This window comes from Pseudopodoces humilis, chromosome 9, assembly GCF_049639895.1.
Source record: "Pseudopodoces humilis isolate 2021_Gansu_Grassland_sample_001 chromosome 9, ASM4963989v1, whole genome shotgun sequence".
NCBI classification, from domain to species: Eukaryota; Metazoa; Chordata; class Aves; order Passeriformes; family Paridae; genus Pseudopodoces; species Pseudopodoces humilis.
The window spans coordinates 16,785,361-16,806,877 of NC_142208.1; the positions used below are offsets into that span (position 1 = coordinate 16,785,361).

The 21,517-nt window shown below is 40.6% G+C and overlaps 1 protein-coding gene across 1 annotated transcript in view; it reads right to left on the minus strand.

Moving 5' to 3' along the window:
• PIK3AP1 (phosphoinositide-3-kinase adaptor protein 1) overlaps positions 1-21,517 on the minus strand; it is a 38,792-nt gene that overhangs the window by 10,044 nt on the left and 7,231 nt on the right. Inside the window, exons 3-10 of the mRNA XM_005520540.3 lie at positions 11,185-11,333; positions 10,212-10,356; positions 8,533-8,675; positions 7,242-7,374; positions 6,393-6,589; positions 3,984-4,173; positions 1,067-1,162; positions 351-530 (exon numbers count right to left, since the gene is read on the minus strand). Coding sequence (XP_005520597.2) covers positions 351-530; positions 1,067-1,162; positions 3,984-4,173; positions 6,393-6,589; positions 7,242-7,374; positions 8,533-8,675; positions 10,212-10,356; positions 11,185-11,333 — 1,233 coding nt within the window. The remainder of the gene's footprint in view (positions 1-350; positions 531-1,066; positions 1,163-3,983; positions 4,174-6,392; positions 6,590-7,241; positions 7,375-8,532; positions 8,676-10,211; positions 10,357-11,184; positions 11,334-21,517) is intronic.

The window sequence follows — 21,517 nt, forward strand, 5'->3', positions numbered from 1 at the left end:
ATCAATGATACCATTACAGATCAGCAATGTCTCAATTTATTAGCCTGATCATGTCCTTATAATATCAGGATCTTTCCTGTTTAGTTGGATTTGTTTATACCATTTGGGGGTAATCGGTCATGCTACTGCTTTCATGAAGAGCAAGCTTAGGCCAAGATCTTGGGATATAACATCCCCACATTTTCAGGGTAGGTAAAAGATAAATAAACAGATATGGAATTGGATCCCAAAGGCAACCTAACTCCAGAGTCAAATAATCCAGGGATCCTGGCATTTATTTGGCAACTGGAGCCCATGTCAATGCCATTCTACAGTTAACTGGTCTCCATTTCCACTGGCAACCAACTCACTTTTGGAGATGTACAGCTCATTGTCTGGCTGTGGAGAGCTAGATTCTGGTCTTGGAACAGGAACTGGAGGCCTGTTAGCCATTTCCTGTGGAAAAGGGTCTTGTTCCACAGAGTAGTACACATCTTCACCACACTGCTTGTGACCTCCTTCCTCAGAATCTGGCACATCCATGCTACCACCTACAACAGAGCAGAGTTTGTCAGAAAGCAGCCTGGCCACTTCACTGAACACTGTTCCCCTCATGTGAATCATCCCTGAATGTGGTGCATTATGTACCACATTCTTACCAAGTTGGCCATTTCACAGCCAAAACCATCCACTTTTGCAGTACCTTAAATGTAACAAAGACCTTCATGACAGGACTTGATAAAGTCATTAACATCTAGTAGCGTGTAACAGTTTTCCACTATGCCTGTACCATCTGTTTTGAAGAAATAGTGAAAAATCTCCTAACCCTCTTTAAGAATTTGAGAAACAGTTATTTAATTAATTTCAGTTAATGAATATACTTTAATAGTGAACAAATCAAACAGAACAATGGTTTCCAAAAGCTATGTGTGATGGTCTATACAGTACTACAGAGAACTAGTCCTTTCTCTGAAAAAAAGCAAATAGTGGACTACCTTCTATCCCTAAGAGTTCATGAAGAAATCTCAGGTTCTATTTAATTGCTTTAACTGTGCTACTGCCATCCTTCCCTCAAAATAGGTCTCACCTTCTAAAAACTTGCGGAGCATCGAGTCTTTTGCAGTTATAGAAACTTCATCTCCAGCAACTGCAGCGTCTGGTTTGGATTGAAGCATCTCTACATCTGAAAGAAATCCCCAGAAAGATGCACCTGTTAATTATATCATTCAATACATGGAATGATGTAATGTGATATAATAAACTGGACCTTTACTTTATGGTGACAATCAAAGAAGGTGGGCAAATGACCAGACGTTTTCCCCAAAAAAGGCTTCTAAGTTGCTATGTTCAGTCTATGCTGCACAATTTTTTTCCAGCTGCCTGATGCTTGCACTTGAGGATGATTAAAAATGCTATTGAGAAGTTCTGACTAGGTTTCAAGCAGGCACTGAGTTTTGGCTATTTTTGAGTGTGCATTGGCCAGGTGAAAGTTTTGGTCTCTGTAGAGTGCTCCTGAGAGGAAACTGTGTGACTTGGAAAAACAAGACATTAAAGGTAATTTTCCCGTGACACATAAGATAGTTTGTTTTATTCATTGGAATGAAGTCAAAATAGTTGGCTGAGTTAATTACTTAGATCTGGAAAGTGTTTAGAGGGTCAGATGACAATTCAGTATTGAGGAAAGACTGACAGCAAACAATAAGGTGCTTTGTTAATTCAGCATTTTGACATAAAGAATTCTGATTTTAAAGAAAAAGGTCAACCTCATTGTATGCTAAAACTAATCTTAAAATGAAAAGAAAATGTTAGGTAAGCATGTTCCTATGATCTTAAAAGCAAGAGATATAAATGGACTGCTGAGGCTTATTGATGTAAGTGAATTTTTGAGGCATATCTATTTCTATGTCATAGATCTACTCCTATGTAAACTAGATAGTTTGGGTTACATGTGAGAATATGAAATAGTTTTAACTCATTACAGTGGCTCCAGTCCTCTGTTACCTTATTCTCAAACAAGTTCCTGCCAGAAAAATTGATCTTGTGGTATCTAACCTTCCTTTGATCAGCCTTGGAAAAACTGTGGTGGAAGCACATCTTGATCACAATAAAGGGGCACACTGCCACAGTATGGCTACACCTAAAATAGCCCTGGTATTATCCTCTACACCACAGCCATATCTGCTCACATAAGGGTAATTCCTAGAAAAAGCACTTCAAGAGAAATTAATTATGATTTTCTAGTGAACCATCCTCACAAACCTTCAAGTCAGTACAAAAGCTTAAATCCTTTATTTGTGATGGCAACTCTAAACCAGCCAGCACTCCCATTAATTTCATTCTGATTCACAGGAGGGTTTGCCTGTATGCTGGTATTCTAAATAATATTGAAACACTTTCAGTTTGAGAGAATCAATCTAAGTGCTGAGAACTGTGCCAATTTAAACTTATTTGTTACAATATAGGTAGATTTTAAGCACTGTTCAGACAAACTTGCTAATATTCTTCAGGCAAAGGCTAACAGACCAGGTAAGGAAAACAGAATTTGAATAAAAGACTCCTGGATAGAAGGCAGCGGAGCTTTGTGTGTAAAGGCAACACACTAGAAGTCCGTAAGAAGCAGGAAAGAGAGGCTTTTCAGAGTCCAGTTCAAAAGTGCTAAATTAAAGGGAGCTCCATTTCCAGGAAAATTCTGTGCATAGTTTCTGGGAGATCTGGGCATTTCAAACCTGGAAGAAGGGAAGTTTGGTTTAGTAGTGTTGAGCTTGTTTTTTAACCCTCCACAGGCTTAGTGAATCAACCCCATTCAGAAGTGCACTGATGACAGGCAGACCTACCAAGCATCTAGAAACTCTAACTTTCATTACTGCAAACAAAAGCAGCTTTGTTCCATACAAGTCCAACCTGATTTACTGCTTATCTCCACCTGAAGGCAGAATAATCCTGGTCTTGATAAGAAAACCATCCCTGCAGTGGCCAACAACACTTAGCAGGAAAGAGTTTATGATTTCAAGGAAAGAACCAGCACAGTTATCTGGACTCCATAATAAACAAAAATGTGTTTTATAGTATCATTTAATTGAAAAGAGGAGAAAAACAGCCCAAGACAAATATAGTCCATAAACACAAGTGTTTCAAAAATAAAGCCTTTTCACTGAAGCAGTAAACTTAAAAACTGCAGAAACACTAGAAGTCCTTAAGTACCTTAAGGAGGTACTTAAAATAAAAGAAGCTAAATCTGATGCTCATTATGGGAATCATAAAACAGACCAGTGGGATGGAGTCAGACCAAACAGGTGAATAAGAACAGCAAATTTACAATTGCTTAACATAGGTACTTAATCTGGTATTTTCAATTGGCCTCACTGAATATCAATGCAATAATGAAAAGGTTAAACATATGCATATTTATCAGAATTAGCTCTTTATTTTTAGCAATAAACCAAGAAGATTAGAATAATGATTTTTTCATTTATAATCTTTTGGGTACACATATTTCTAGATGTTCACTTTCTTTTGCTCTCAAGAGCTAGAACCTCAGCTCTTGTTTTTCAGTTTCCCAGTTGTCAGTAAAATCACATCTTACATAGTGTTTATTTAGTTTTTTAGCTGTCAGTGTTAGAATGTTCCTAGGTACCCAGTCCTCAGGAGGAAAAAGCAGGACACGGTAGAAAATTTAGTCTTATTTCCATATGTTAATTTATTTGCTCAGGGTTCAAGGACTCCTTGAAATACTGAAGAAATAGCTCTTGATCTTTTACACTAGTAATTAAAAAAAGGTATAGAGCAATTTTATCAGTCAGCCAATGTTAGAAATGCAGCATAGTTTCCTTGTGGTGAGAGCAGAAAAGCTGTGAGGCACTACTATGTGTAAGAGAGACAGGTCTCTGAGCAATCTGATCTAAAGATGTCTCTGCCCATTGCAGAGGGCTTGGACTAGGTGATCTTTAGAGGTACCTTGTGACCCAAACCTTCCCATGATTCTGTAATTCTATGAATATACATACAAAGATCTTCTGGGGCACCGGGGGCAAATCCAGCCATGGATTCATAAAGCTCTTCATCGGAGCCTGGATTCAAGGAACACTTCATTAACAGATCAGTGGACAGATGAGCCATGGACTCATAAACAGACTCATCCTCCTCGCCTTGCATCAGCTCTTCCTTAATGTGACTCTTTAGCATATCTGCAGTTTCCTGGAGAAGAAAGAGGGCAAGAAAAAAAAAATCAAGTCTCTTTTAAATAAATAGTCTAGAGAATAAAAGCAAGCAAAAGATATCTCGCTTTTTCATCAATGATGGAAAAAAACTCTGAAGACAGCTCATTCCCAAAGATTAAGGTTTCTCAAGTGACTTAAATCCCCACTACAGCTATCTGGGACAAACTTTGGAGATCTATGTTGTATTAATAAGTAACAGAGCTGAAACAAGGGCTGCTGACACATTCTGAGTAGCCATTACAGTCTCTCACTCCATCACATTCATGTCCTACCCAATGTCTGCAAACTCCCAGAACATAAGCACAGCTCATTCTAAAAATACAAATGCTTGTCAAAGGCTATTTTGGGGCACGCATAGCTAACCATAAGGCGGAAAGCTTATCACATACCGAGCACCTGCAAAATAGCAAAGTTTTAGCTTTGATGTAGATTTAGTTTCAGTTTCTTGGCATTAGCAGCAGCATGTGACACCCAGAGTGGGAGCACACAGACCCCTTTCTGTGATATTAACAGGAAACCTCATAGCAGGCAGCAGTTCATGTAATACAGGCAACTCCTGATTCCCAGGAGAGCAGAATGCTTAATTATGCATTTACAACATAGACCAGGGGGGAAGGCAGAGCTTCACCAAATCACACACAAGGAAGCAAAATGTAAAGCTTCATCTCATCCTCCTTTCCAAATTCCAATTATGTCACAAGCACAGCCATCTTAACAGTTGCAATACAACGAGATATTCTTCCATCCACAAATGTCGACTCATGGGCCCTCAATCCACAGGGCATGTGTGCCAAAGCTGTCTACACATGCTTCCTTCTGCAGTCAAAATGGGTCAGGCCAGCAGTTCATGCAACAAGCTGTTCTTACAGAGGTGCAGAGGAACCTTTGCCAGAGAGAAAATTAGGTGAGTAAATGGGTTTACTGTGATTTTCAGACATCCATACTACTGGTGATAGTGGTCACTACCTTGCAGTGGTCACACTGTTGCAGAGGATTAGTGTGCTTTGTACTGTGCTGCACTGAAGCTTGATGGTCGCTAAGGAGGACCTGCTCTTAACACAGCTCTGTCACTGTGCTGGTGGAGAGAATATAGGAGGAGCACAGTACTGCAATGAGAGGCTGGAAGGACTTTATGCACATCTCTCACTTACCCCGATGCAAAGATTTTGATCACACAATTTACAGTTTCTGCAGCCCTCCTGATCTCAGAATATGGAATTATTTTTATTTATCTCTAATGTAAAAATTCAAGAAGCAAGGCCCAAGTCCAGGAACTACCCATGCCTCCTAAAATACAGCTTAAATACTACAGTAACTGGCAGGCAGAACCACTCTAAAGCAGGAAGATCTATCACCCAGCACTTAGACAATGTTAAGGAAAATTAAACACAACTTTTCAACCTAAAGCAAAGGCAAGCAGAATTCATGTGACCTGAGTCAAGCAAGGACTTCCTTTTTATTTTGAAGCATACAGGCCAGAAACAGCTCAAACTGAAACAAAAGGAGAAACTCTATGCCTACCCAAGTACTGCACAGAAACTATTGCTTAGTGCAGCTGGAGTCAGGCCCGTGTCATAATCTGGAAAAGTCAGAGTTCTGTTTTCTGGGGGTGGGGTTAGCTCAAAGAGAAATGAATTGTCAGTTTGGATCCCTGAAAGAACAAATAGGGAATGGACAACTATACCAATGCAAGGAGAAATGGCTATCATCTGAAACAGGCAGACTACACAGATCAGCTGTGAATGAGCTTGTAAGCAATCCTGACCATACTACAACTAATAAGAGAGCTCCTCAAATTGTATCTTCCCAAACATTTTCTGTTCTCATATTACTCCCTAAAATAAGCTGGATGAAGGGGCTCTTTTCCCAAGACCAGAACTAGAAGAGTACACTAGGCACCAGCCACACCCCTGCAGAAACTTCATCAGCTGCGTGGAGGAATGGAAGCCAGCATAACAGTCTCTGCTTCCATCCTACTTGCTCTGTGCAATAGCCCCAGGAACTTCCCTGGCTCCAGAGACACAATTAACCCTCCAGCCTGAAAGCTTTCAGTGTGGCGATGACTGTGCTCTACACCCTACCACAACACACTTTATCACCCCAAAACTCTTGCTGAAGCAACACTAAGTGCCAAGCTGGTGACAGAGCTACACCAGGTGTGGGACAAGGCAGAAAGGCTGCTCAGCTTCCTCTTACCACATATTCATCAATGAATTGGCGGAGATCCTTAAAGCCATGCTTTTCTGCTATGGTGTTTGGATAGTGGCCATACTTGTTGGCTACGCTGTAGGCCTGCAGTGCTCCAGGGCATGTAAGCAGCAAGGCAGTAAGGTTCTTCAGCCCATATCTTGCAGAGAAGTGAAGCAGTGTTGGCAACTCTTCATCCCTCTGATCTGTGAGAACAGGAGCCCATTAGCACGTAAGATTTTCTCTGGTAGCAACAGATCCAGTAGGTGAGAAACAGAAACATATATTTATATATGGTTTCAAAATCGACGTAACTGCACAAATTATCTCGTGCACCTCCAGGCTTAAGTCCTATAACCTTTTAGTGGGGAATATGGTGCTGTAATAGCTTAGAGGTATGTAGGATCACAGACTTGTAAGGGCTTCTTAGACCATAATTACAAAAAGACAGCATACCAACCCAACTTCTCAGTGCCCACTGCATATCTTAGAGTTATGGGGTTTGGGGAAAAGGACTGGGCTGTGGAGAAATGGCACATGAGACAGAGAAGAACAAAGCAGAAAACCTGGGAGACATTTGAGAAACATCATCTTTTCACTCTGGTTTGAAGCTGTCTACATAGCAGCATCTGCCACAGTGCAGGGAAGTGAGAATGATACATGTAATAAAAAAAGCGTCACCTGACTCAAATGGCAATCTCCTTTCTATAGATATCATCAGAAATTAAGCTTTCTGGCTGAGAGCTAAGGTTTTTGAGACAGCCTGTGCAGGTACCACACACTGTAGCATTAAGGTGTGTCAAGGTAAAACAACTGATACAAAGAAAATGTGAAAATAAACCAAGACTCTAAACTTACTTGCTGTCATATCTTCTTCTTCCAGCTGGTTGATTCCAAACAGGTGTAGACCACTGGCAGGAATGTTCTTCTTGAGTGACTCAGTCAACAGTTTGTCCAGGGCTTCTATGCTATATGGCACAATTTTAAAGGCCTACAGATAAATGGAAAGCACATTTGTTTGGTTGAGTCTGGAGATTCAATCAAAGTGAGATTTATACGGTGTTCTTATTATTTAACACAATCGGAAAACAGTAGGTACACAGAAGGTAGAAATGTTCACATCAAACAAAGAACTTAGCTTCCTGGTGCAGAAACAGAGTTATCATCAAGCTCAATAGATGAGAACTGTATACTCCACAAGACAGAGTGCAATGAGAAAGTCATTCATGCAACAGGGAGCACAGAAAACTTGGTTCGTACTTTCTTGGCAGGTACATACACTTACTCTTGAAGCTGTTCCAATGAAATGTCACTCCTGCTTTAATTATACACTAGTCCATTTCGAATTGTTCTGGTACATGCTCTGGGTTTGGCTTTTGAATGGGTTCTTTACCACTGGGAAGCAGGCATATTCCCCAAGCAGAGGCATCAACCAGTACCAACTGCTCCACAACTTGAACTAAAATGCAAGGGAAACACAGGCTCCCCTGCCCCAGGTATATTAGTAACTAACAAGACTACTCTGTGTGCCTACTCTGTAAGCTTCCATTACATGGCAGATCATGGGATCAGGAACACGCAGGCAGGCAACAGGGCAACATAGCAGAAAACTTCCTTGTGCAAGCTTTACCCCTCTAATAGGGTTCAGGTACCCTAACTGAACAAAACAGAATAGGAAAACTGAGTGGTTGTATTGAAAAATTAAGTGTTACGAATCAACATATTGTTTTATGCTACTCTGCTTCCTCCAGCTAATATGAATCATTTCTACTATTTACATTTTTTTTTTAATAACCCCTAGGTGCAAATTCCAAAACAATTTATTTCTTTGTGGTACTTTCTGTTATATCAACTTCTGTCATTCCAATCTTTTGAAGTCATCAAGGTCTAAATGTGGGTGTTGACTGACCGCATTTTTTTTCTTAGTTTGATAACCTGACTCACCTTAGGCAGCTATGTGCTCCAGAGACAGAAGAAACACCCATGCTTTCAATGAAAGGGGATATTAGAGTTAGATGAAAATCCCCAAATAACCTTGCATTTCTTCATTTCAGAAGAGCTACTTCATGGTAAGCACTTTTGCGTATGCCTACTTGTCTAGCCTCTGAAAGAGCTGGTTTCCAAAGCAGCTGTTTGCTGAAGTCCTTACCTGGCACATGAACTGTACAGGGTTGGCTGCATTAGCCAACAGATTGCTGATTTCCTCCATGTCAGTATGGTAAGTGACACTTGTTTCTCCCACCATCAAGTCCCCTGAATATATCTTCAGGGGCACTGTCCCAGAGGTTAAATCTTTGAAAAGAAAGAGCAAAAATCACCATTAGCATGAACAATGGGCATGAGATTGCATGATATTCTGAGAGGACAGGAAGAGTTTGGATAGACTGCCAGATGGGTATCAAAACAGTTTTTACTATATAATCAATTATGATGTCTTGAATTAATGAAAAGTCAGGAAAAGAGTCATGATCTTGAAACACTAGGTAGGAAAGTACTTTGGAACTACCTTCTTTATAGCTATGTCAATGCACATAACCTGCCAGGTCCTCTGCTAGCAGTAGACTGGATCACTAATGCTAAAAGTACTCCGCCTTGAACTAGAAAGCCTCACATCTCTCCACCCCTGGCTTCCCTGGAGCTGTCCATAAAGCCATACCATAAGTACAAAGGAGCTGGGGAAGAAGAGGAGAGAAATCAGAAAAGTTACTAGAGATTTTGCAACCTCTGTTAGCCTCACTAGTCTCTGAATAAAATCAATTAAAAGGAATTTCAGCTTTGCAACTTTACCCATGCACAGGGTTATTTTCTACCTGCACCTTGGAGCTTCTTGATGTTTTGTCTAGTATGCATTTATAAGTCTGAACTTTCTCTTTGAAACACAGCTAATTTGAATCCCACTAAAAATAGTCTTTCCCTGTTAACAACTCAGGAGATGATAAAACAGTTAGTAACATAAAGGAATTCAAATTATTCATCTTACTCTTAGAAACTTCAGAGCTTACTTTGTACACTCCATCAATGTGAAGGCCATGTTTATAATTCAAAGTACAAGTTAGTTTCCAGGTCAGTGTTTATATCATAACTCTTGACTTAAGACAGATTAAATTAAGCCTTTATATGTTCATGAGATCACCTTCTTTAAATCAACCCACTTCACTGACTTTGTGGTAGTTGCTATAATGACTATTAGTCTCTATTCTCAGAGAGAATGGCAGAACGACTCTTCAACAGGTCAGACCAAAGTAGAATAAATAAAATAATGCTGGGAAAATAGTATCAATCTTTAAGGGTCTGAAATCATGCCTTTAAAGTTCAGTGAACCTAAAATTTAGACAACCTTCAGTTGTGTAAATGTAAATATTTAGAGTGACAGAACATATCTAAATTAAAAGGCAAGCCAGAATAAATAGTTTCAGCTATGATCACAGAGATCACTACACATTAAACACATGCCGTTATAGTCACGTAATTATTTACCGGCACTTACCTTCTCTCTTGGTGCCCTGCCAATGCTAATATGGTGGTCATAACACACAACTAAGTTCAAAGTGCTCCACAAGCTGTAATCCATTCTCAGAACTCCCACCAAGGTGTCCCTGCAACACTACTGCTGCTGGAGGGAAAACAAAGCCCACAAGCAGCAGTCTCTCTCAGTTCCTCATCAAATGTATCATGGGTGAGAATGCAAGTTCAAGATTTCCTGGACTCAAGCTTTTCTGCATTGCAATCCCTTTATCCCCCTGGCAGTTCTCAGGACAGATAGGTCAAGATAGAAATGAAGCAATGGGTAAGGAGAGGGAAGGGGAAAAAAATCTCAGTCCATCTTACTTGGAGCCTTCACAGAGATTGTGTACTCATTCTCCATCTCAGCCAGCACACGCACAGAGGATGCATTCTCTGGAGAAAATTCAACTTCAGTTTTCATTTCACCATCTAGTTTACATTTCATGATAATATAAACTGTTGTCTTCACCTAAGACGAAAGGCATTACAACACACAAAACAAAGACACTTAAGTCCATTTTCTAGGGATTTTGTTCTCATTGCAACTAACATATCAATTACTATCTATCATTTTCACAATTTTGAATGGTTTTGAGGAGCATCTTCCAGTCACAGACTAACTGGGCAGATGACTTCTGCTACAGCTTGTACCAGTATAGATACAAGCATTAAACTGATAGACTTCCAGATTTATTAGATAGATTTATAAACTGATTAGGGCTAGATTTGCAAAATTATTTACTTTCAACTCAATCCATCTCTTCCCTTAAGCAGCACAGCCGCATTCTAAACAGAAACAAAAAGAAGAAACTTAGACTCTTTCCATCTGAGGATATGCTATACTAAAAAGTGCTGGTTTTCAGACAAGAAGCCATGATCCAAGCTTTTCAGGGTCACTTGCAATGCATGCACCACAATTGTCATATTAGACTGGATGCTGGCTGTGGAGTTAGTAAGTTCATTAGAGTCAGCTTACTGCACTTTCCACCAGAACAGAGGAAGGGAAGAGTGTGAACCTCACAGCACCCAAGCCAAGCAGCTATGTTAATGAGACAGTTATTAAGTGACACCACAGCCTGGACAACTCTAAGCACTGCACATTACCAAGCTACTCCTGGGCCAAGGGAGCCAAGTCCATGAAAGAAGAGACATGGAGGACAGGCGGCTGAGCAGGAAGGTGACAGAAGAGTAATTCAGGACTAATTTCCAGGCCTGTAAAGCTGACCATTACAAAGCAGCATGATGAGTTGCACCAGCTCACAGTAAGAACATAGCCCAAGGAGTGGACATACAGTACCCCACATTGTATGCGGTTGGGCTGCACCAATGGACGGTCCCCAGTGCTCTTGGATGATTCATGCTCTTCACTCATGGCAAGTCTGTGGGAGTCAGCTGGATTCTTCTCGTCTTCTGTTTCTGTATCAGTCACAGAGTCACAGCCTGAGTCTAAAATAAAGTATACAGAGTTCTGTTGCATCACTCCCCTTAGCTGAAAATGCTTATCACACACATCCATCCTGAAAAACAGCCATGAAAGTGGTGGGGTGGAACTTGCAATTCCGCTCAAAGTAATGCTCAGAAAAGGGGATCTAGTTGAAGAAAGGGAAACTACAGAGTTTCCTCCTTTTCTCCCTTAAGTGGATTCAAGGGGGAAACTCACAAAGACATAAAAGCAGTAGAGTAGCACTGAATATGCTTACGGAACAACAGTAGCACTCTTTGCTGAGCTGGATACTCCCCTCATGTTAGACAGGAAAATTAGCATGTGAATGTCTAATATAAGAATGACCAGTATCTGAACTCATCTGACTCAAGCAGCACTCTAAAATACACTGTAGGATAGGCAGCAGCCTTTAGTATTACATTCCTAAAGTAAAACATGAAAACCAATGTTTCTGTCATTTCAGTAGCATCATTAGTTTTCTCAATGCTGCTTACCCCAACTCCCAAGCTCAGTATTGCATCAAAAAAATAAAACATAATAGTAGTTTAAAGAGGTTCTGTTCGTTGAGCAAGAACCATAAACTCCAGTATCTATACAAGAGTGAAATCGAAAAGTACCAGAAGCTTTGCATTGAAAAGTAACAGCATTTTACGTAAACAGAATCAAGAGCAGAATAAGCACATGTAAGCCTACAATGCATGTGTACAAAACCACGTTCTCACTCTCATTTCCCAAAACCATCATGGATATTGACAGAAGTGCAAACAAATAAACAAAAACTGATACCACTGGTGGAAAAAAACCTAGCCAGAATGAAAACAGATTACCTATCCCTGCCAGGAAATACTTTTCTCAGCTAGAGAAAGGAAACAAAAGACAAGTACGTAGCTACTTTGTACAGAACACTTTTCTAGCTAGTTTCTACTTCTTGATTCACATGGTTCACACCATTCCCGCCTCCCCATCTCCCAGAACACAAGGTGAAAGTCACTAACTCAATTTTGTCAGAAGACTATCATGACTTCTTAAAACAATCTCCTGTAGTCAGAATTTCCCAAACTTTGTAAGCCTGTGAAGCAGTCAAGGATTTAAGACAACATTTTGGAACTTACGTGTTATTTACTACTTATTATAAAACACATCTGTAAAGAGTAGTACAAATTACTTACCAGATAAAATCTCAGACTTGGACTGTCATTGTTCTTATATTAATAAGAAATATTCCATTTAAAATGCTCAGTCCTGATGAGAAAGACCTAAGTGATGTACTGCGCTGCCAAACCTGTGGCATCCATAGGGAGAAGCTGCCAAGAATTCAGATTTCATTCAGAATGCCCCAATCTCCAAGTACATCAATTTTCCACAAATCAAGAGAGCCAAAATAATTATAAGTGGGCCATCATTAGGAGTTCATGTCTTCCTAGTTTCAAACTGAAGCTAGAAGTCAGTCAGGAATTTTAATGTAGATTTCATTATTATTGTTGTTATTATTATTACCACCAAAGACTTGAACTTGGGATACTTGAAGTGCTTCGTCACACAATTCTTTAAAAGGTATTTTCAGTACATTTAAATGGGATTTTAGGAATTATATTAAATGAACTTTGCTCTCAGGAGACAAGTTTTAAGCCATGAAACTTTAGCAAATCATTCAGCTGAAATGTTTTTCACAAACACTTTACAAAGTATGTGAATCTCCCCACATGGCAAATAAGCCTACTCACTTGAGTACAAGTAGATTGCTGCTTTAATGTTTGCTGTAGAAAGAATAGAGCCAAAAATTTGCAACTCAGAGGTTCAAGTAAGGCATGACCACTGAGATCAATGTTTCTTAAACAAACCTAGAACAGTACATGTAATTTAGCAAACAGATTTTAATACTGGACCAAATCTGAAGATTTTACTAAGCAACTGCTTTGACACAAGGCTGAAGGCTGTACTGGAGGTCTTTGGGATTTTCAGACTGGTACCAAGTATTAGACAAAATTAACAGAGGCATTATATTCCTTAACTCAGTATTTCAATCAATACTGTTCAAAGTCATCAATTGCAAGAACCATTTTGGGAACCTTTGTCTTAGAGAAAAATAGACTACTTTCACCTGGGAGTGCCAGGCATCCCTTCTGCATACAGGAGAAAAAGCACTGGTCCCACATCCCTCCCTTATATGTCAGCTATCAATTCAGGTGTTCAGTTTATGCAGAGCTAGATGCCATGTCTTTTGGGGGAGAAGAGGTAACTGTTACTAGAATAGGGTCTCTGTAATCTCTGTTGGTTACTTCCAATATGACTAAATCAGAAAGTCTAAGCTCACAGCAGATGAGAGAGACAATGATGACCAAAACACAGCAACACATTGATGTTCCTGCAATGTACACACAAATGGACACTTGCCAGTATCCTGATCCTCAGGGCTCCATCCCCAACCCAATACAGAATCACTACTGTGGTAATTTTTACCTCACTTGGCCGACATGCGGTCCTTGAGAACATGTAGTTCCTGGAGAAAAATCAAACCAAAGCTGTGGATCACAGTTACAACATACACAGCAAGCAAGGATAAATGGCAGGGCAAGAGAGAACAAGCCCCCTGGTCTTTCTGTTTTAACAGTGTTGTTTGATACTAGAAACAACTTACAGAATAAAGAATAATGAGAGCTTTTAAGAAGTTCTGGTATTGCACTTCTGCATTCTTGCAACAGAATTGACTGCCTGGAGGTCATGTGAACAAAGAGCTGTTAGGTAATACAGGAAGAAGCACACAATGTTAATCAGTAATTGGATTAATAACTGAAGGAATCGGCACTCAGAGTTTCAGGTATGAATTATTCATTTATTTTTTCATTCAGAAAATACTGAAATTGCGAAGTATCAAATTCCCACATAAGCAGTGAGGTGATCCTATGATTCATCTTGAATGTTCCAGTCATGTGCTAGTGACTGACTCATGAACATGCAAGCACTGGAAAAGGAAATCATCCCATTACATTTGATAATATCCATGCTCTAAAGCATTGTTAGAGCAGGTTTCCCATGCACTAAGATTCTTGAGTAATGACAACCTATTTGCATATACAGATTCAGCAGTTACAACATTGCAATAATAGCCAGCCTAGAGAGGCCATCACTGAGGAGATTAACACTCATTAAAGTTAAGTGAATACCTGAATTAAGCTTCTCCATGATCATGTGCTGTAGGTCAACACTCGTGGTTGTAAGAGGCTCTTTTCTGTTCCCTTTTAAACAGAGGCTATCTTAGGCCTCATTTGACAGTCTGTGAAATACTTGTGAGAACAGCAGCAAGGGGAGGAGATGCGTTCCAAGAAACCCAACCACATTTCCCCTTGAAGAACATGCCCCCCCTCCAGGACACATCAGCAGCTGAGCTGCTGACAGCAGCCTCATGCCCTTCTTGCCTGCCCTGCTGGGCTCCCTGCACAGCTGTCCTGCAGACACTCACCCAGGGAAAAGCCCAGGGACGTGTACTTCAAGAGCCATTCAGCAGCTTCAGAAACTCATATGAAGCAGCCAGTTATTTTGACCTGCTGCTGTAGTGCACACACAGCTTGTCCTATCATCCATTTCCTCCTGGCAAAGCTGGAGGGCTATCGGCATGGAGCCGACAGCTGTGGTTTCTCACAAGTCAGCCCTTACACCACAGGACATGTGAGTGCTTGGAAGAACTCAGCAGTCAGTCCAGAGCACTCTGTCACCCAGATATTAATGCTAATGGCACAACTGGGCAATAGCTTGTCTCTAAGTTCTGTGTGTGGAGACCAGCCCCTCTCTGACATTTGTAAACACCTCCCATTCTGTCCATCAATCAGTTGAGACAATTAGCTCTCACAAGGCCTCAGACTTTCACTTCACTGTGCTTAGAGCAAGAGGGAAGACCCTCAAAAAGAGCTCCTGCTTTTACCTGAAGCCTGCAACTGGCCAGTATCCTTTCCCAAGTACTAACAAGGACATTAAGTCCCCCAAAGCAACTCCAGATACCTTTGCAAGAATCAGACAAAGTACTGACAAGTAATCAGGGAAAGCAGGGAAAGTTGTCTTTCATCACACTAACATCTGAGCCCCTCCTTTACCAACGAGATAAATGCTCATCAGAGGAACACCTTGTGATAAACCCTCAGAACCGGGTGATACTGCAGCAACACTTCCCATTTCAACTGAGTGGAGAGAAGCATGCAGAAAAACAGCAAGTGAGAAGAACAAAACACAGGAAAATTTAAGACTTTGTAAAGTGGTCCATACAGAGCAAAAAAAGTATGGGACATCTCCCCCTTCTCTCCAAACCCTTCACCCCAATAGCTCATCTACAAGCACAGCACCTATGAACAGATTTTCAATTCTACAAAGAGCATACTCATGTTTCATATGTTGTGCAAAGCTTGAAACAACAATAAACTATTTCTCGTCCTTCATCAAGGAAACAAGGTGTATTTTACAATGTCAAGTTTTGCTAAGGTTCTTGCAGGTCTAGTGTCAATTTGTGACTGGATCAAGTGTATAAACCTAAAGAGCTAGCTGGGGTGCACAGGAACAGGACACAGATAGGGAAGACATTGAGGAAGAAGCATAGTTCTGGCCATGCAGACAACAGACATTGAGTACATGACCAAAATCTCAAGCAAGAGAGACTGGAATAGTTCACTTCCACTACTTTTGGCAGAAAGAGAACACATACTGACAAGGCATATGCATGCCTCTTACGACTTTCAAGGGTGCCAAGAATCACATTATATTCATTACTGATTGAAGTCTTCCCGAGAAGCCACAGGTAAGAAACATGAATATCCAAACTGCTAATTCATTATCTCCTCTTGCAGTACCTTCAATTTAAGCACAATGCATAACGCTTGCATGACAGAAAAGACAGACCCCATAAAAACCTACAAACATGGAACTCCACCTCAGAGAGTTGGGCACCTGTTTGGAAATATCCCACCAGTCACGGTTTGACTGAATGTGTGGTTCTAAAATTGGTTTCAGTAGATCTTAGACCACATAACTACTGCAAGGGCAGTCATGCCTGCCCTCTCCTTCAAATAATTTCTCTTGGAATACCACCCTTGCAGTCTAACGCCACACCTGATCATCCAGACAGATGAAAGGTGGAGAATAAGGCAGACACTATTTTGCAGTATTCCATGCTGAGGTCAGCCTATGCCGCTGGTCAAACTTCCTCCTGGAAAACTCAAGATACACTGTTACTCTCAAGTCACTTGAGTCACGTCAAAAGTTTTCTGAAGTAATAACAAACAGCCATGAAAATCTTACAAAATTCAACCCTGGAAGCAAAACAACTGTCCAAGTACACATGCAGGGTCTGTGAAATAACCTGAATTCTATTCCATACATCACTTCAGACCCACTCTGTAAAGCATCTTTGTCTTGACCACATACTTCTGCCAAGATTTTTCAGAAATTACTTCAGCTGCTCCAGACTTGAATGTGATCAGTGATGGTCACTGGTCTCTTACTTTAAGCAAGTGTCTTAAAGCCTTGCATCATTAGCAGATACCTAGAATTAGTCTTAGACGTCACCATAAAGCAACCTGTGAGGAGATTGTCAGAACCACAAGCCACAGAGAAATACTATTAGTATTTACAAGGTGTATAAAGACTATTATAGTCTGAAGCTTCTTAACCACAACTGTTTATGTCCTTTACTATTTCTAGGCTATCATTTCACTGTCTCTGTTTAGAAAGCTATGCACCTATGCTAGCACTGCTTGAATTTTATACTGCCATGAAAGAAAACCCATGAAGTACTGCTTTTTATGTAAATAAACTGGGACTTTATGAAACACCTTGATGACAAGGAATTAATCAATCCTACAGCTGGGAAGATTGTTTTAACTGCTTGATTCCATATGCTATAGATGTATAAGAACATCCATGCATTTCTCTCAGAGAACTCTCACTATCACTTGGGGGCTTAGTTAAGGTTTCTCCAATTGCTTTAACCAGCTCTATAAAGCCTCTAACTTTCCAGCATCAGCCATGTATACCCATGCATGGAGAGGCATGCTACCAGCATGTTCTCTCGACCTGAACTCCTGTGCAAGAGCATCACAATTTCCTCAGTGAGAAGCAGCCAGGCTGCTGAGCTCCCATATAACAAAGCGGGCTCTCATTTGCACCCAGAGGGCTGACTAATAGCTCACCTGCTCCTCTAAAATGAGCAGGGTAAAATAACCACATCTTATGTTTAAATACAATAGGCAGTTTTAAGAATTCACTTAATTTTACCCCTTCAAAGAGGAGGGAGAGAGAACTGCATGCTACCACCTCATGTCTTCAAGGCCACTTCAATAAGCTGGAAGAAGTTAATGCTGGATGTAATTCGCTGAGATACTAATCATTTCTGAGAGCTACTCAGAAAATATTCCTCCACAGAGCACTGAGACCCAGAAGTAAACACCACGTGGCAGTTCTTGCCAAACTTAAAAATACATTGTGAATTTAGGTCTCTAGCCCAAAATGGCAACTATTAGCAAAAGCAAGCAATCAAATAATTACAGAAAAATAAAGCTGAAGGAAATCTCACATGTACTACAACTTCACCTGAGCTGAGAAACAGTTGAGAACATCTGTCCAACATGATCTTAAATTCTGAGTAGCTTATTCCAAGGTTGCTTTATCTTTATAGCTTGAGTCCAGCACAGGACCATAAAGATGATTAAGGAACCACAGCATCTTTCATAAGAAGAGAGGCTACAAGAGCTGGAACTCTTCAGCCTGAAGAAAAGGAGACTCTGGGGAATCTTATATTGACAAGACAGGAGAAAACGAAAAAGAGGGAGCCATACTCTTTTCCACAGTGCCCACTGACAGGAAAAGAGGCAATGTACACAAACCAAAATGCATGAAGTTCCATCTGAACACAAAAAAAATGTTTTGTTACTCTTGAGGGTGGTCAAACACCGGAACAGGTTGCTCAGAGAGGCTGTGAAGTCCTGCAGAGTCTCCACCTGCAGAGACATTCAAAACCCAACTGAAAATGGTCTTGGGCAACCTGCTTTATCTAACTGCTTGAGCAGAAAGTTTAGATCATCTCAAGAGGTCCCTTCCAACCTGAATGATATGCTTTCAAGTTTCATCTGTGGTTTCATCAGTGCAACAGAAGAAAACCAGGAATTTAATTTAATTACTTGACATGAACAGGAGGAAGAATTATACAGCTTATGTAGTTTTTTTTTATGCCATTTCCCTCTCAAAAAAAGCTTACTGCCCTGGTCTCCAGCATCTCTCAATGAGCCCCTCAGAAGGTGGAGTAACATTTCAGCTCTTCTGATCTACAAAGCTCAAAAACAGTTCTCATCTTCCTTCTTACTGTCCAAGGCCCTCCATCTTCACTGTATGATTCCTTACACTGACTTCTGACCCTCTTATTTCACGAAGAGTTTATTGGTACTCCCCTTTCATTCTTGTCCCAGTGCTCAAGAGCTCTGCTCAGCCAAGGCGGCACTTGCCCTTCGGCAGCACAGTGCACAGCTGCTGAACTCAGCAATCTCAGGCAGATGTGAACTTCCCTGTGCTTTTACCCACAAGAGATGGCTTGAATACAGAAATCTCAAAGCCACTGATTAATTAGAAAATGCTTTGGAAACATCAGCTTTTAAAGTGGGAAATTTGAAATGTTTCAAAGCAACATAAGTAGGGACAAATAAACCGGAGCAATTGAAATGTCAAGTGAGCTCTGAGAACACATGAGGAAGAGAAAGATCACTGACTCCTACTGTGCACCTCTGACTCCCAGCTGCTCAATGCACACAGCAGATCTATCACAAGCCAGGCAAGAGTGGTTAAGCAGCAGGCTGGTCACCGCGCCCTGGCTAGTGACGATACCCTGCTGGGCCTGAGCTGGTGTGTACAGAGACATCCTGAGCAAGATTGTTTAATCTAGAGAAAGGAAGATTTGGGGGGGAACTTACTGCTTTCTACAGCTACCAAAGAGGAGGCTGTAGACTCTCTTCTACCCAGCAACATGCAATAGGACAAGATGAAAGAGCTTCAAGTTGCTTCAGGGGAGGCTCAGATTGGATACTATGAAAAATTTCTTCACTGAAAGGGTGGTCAAGCATCAAAACAGGCTGCCCAAGCAAATGGAGGGATCACCATCCCTGGAACTGTTCCAAAAAATCATGTAGATGTGGTATTGAAGGACATGGTTTAGTGACAGCTTTAGCAGTGTTAGGCCAGTAGTTGGACTCCATCTTGAAGATCTTTTCCAGCCATAATAATTCTATGATTTCCACCCCTTAACACAGTTATTGCATAATCTGAAAAAGTCCCCACAGATAACAGGAGTACCTGTAAATGCAAACTATCATGTGCTCTGTAGATTTCCAGAATTGAGAAACTTGAGAAGTAAAAATACCACATCTACAAGAAAGCAAGAACAGGACACAATTGTCAAAAAGACTAGATTAATGGTTCCTCATTTCTGAATTCATAGTAAACTAATAAAAATTAAAATAGGTTGCAGCATGTGATGTCTGGAGGGTGTCATGTTCCCATGATGCCCTAAACAAACCACAGCTAAGAGCTGTGCTAGAGGCAACATCACAGCCTGCACAGGACCAGTGTGAAGCCTCTGGAGAAGAATTTGCCCTAACCACGTCCTGTATCACGCCTCACTAGCTCAGGATTCGGCAATTAGGAGGCTGAAGCTGAGTCATTTTAACATCAGGCCCAGTTTTGACACTGCTGTTAGAAGTACAGGCAAATGCATGTGAAGAGAAGTATTTCCCAGAGGAAGACATCCAGGCCCAAACCATTTCAAATATGGTCATGAACTTTTTCTGCTAAGTGCTGTAAGAATTAAGGACTGCCTTAATCAGGAAAAATTTAGATTTAACTAAGACCAGAGCAGAGGCTGTGTTTCTTTGTGGGAGAGGTCTGCTGTCACAAACATTTTAAGTTACTCATGCTGCAACCAAACCATACAGCAGATTTTTTTTTTTACCAATCAAGAAGAAAGTTTTCACAGTTTCACCCAAAAAAAAGGAACTATCTACACCTGGGGCTGTCTTCAGGGGAAACATCAGAACATTTGCATTTAAGGCCATTCACAAAACTTGTGTAGAATCACACAATAGAGGAGGTCACAGAGTAATTTTTTCCCCACACAGAAGTAGTATTTGGTATGTTCATCCAAATACTTTGGCCATGAAGGTAGCCCATATTAAATAGTTTCTTCCTTCACAAGAATCAGAGTGACAGCAGAGGGCTCACCTTTGCAACTGCTCTGATGTGCATAAACCAAACACCTGATGTGGCATGCAGGTGACAACCACATCAGCTATGACTGCCATAACAGTAACAGAAGTCCAGAAATTCTGAACCTTTGTGTGCCAAACTATCCATAACATGTTACAACAGACTCCACAGCAAGTGAGTTTACTTTTATCCCATTTTTTCTCTCAGTCAAGTATTTTCCAGATATGCTGGAGTCAGTTTGAGATCAGTGTATTCTTATTAAAGTGAGAAAACAGAAAACAAGCTTATTTTTTGTTACGTAGAGACAGCAACAAACTCCCTTTCAAAACACCACCTACATAAAGCCAAAGCACAGTTTGTTTTAGCACGTGCTGATTTGCAGCACAGATGGAGAAGATCCAACTGTGAGAAGTCAGACTCTAGAGCCTTACCCTAAGTTTTGCAATAGATGTCTGGCAGACAGCCAACTAAAGAACCAGGAAGCCCACTAAATTGCTGCTCAGAATGCAGCAAGCTTGGCAGCAAGACTGGCAAGAACTGCCTCTGGAGAAAGACTTCAGAATCAACATACCTTTGTATTCTCACACACACTTCAACTACACTAGAACTTACTCCTAGTGTGGCCTAAAATAACTTTGACAGTCCGTGGGTATGTTTAGTAACACTATTAACACTAATAAATCTCCCCAGTTTTGAACAGAGTATTTTAAATCAACAAAATATTGGTTCTGTGTTCTAGACCCGAGTTTGGAAGAAAACAGTACCTAAATTTTGCTTTTGACAGAAAGTGTCAGAAAGGCTAATTTAATCTCCATTTGGTTTTACTTTGCAGAGTATAAAAGTTCAGCCACTGTTTTCTGTCTTCTTCCAGACTGAAAGGAAAAGAGCCAAACTACTTAAGCTCTAGGTTTGGTTTAGCTCTAGCATTGGGAAAACAAGATGTTTTAGAGGTGTG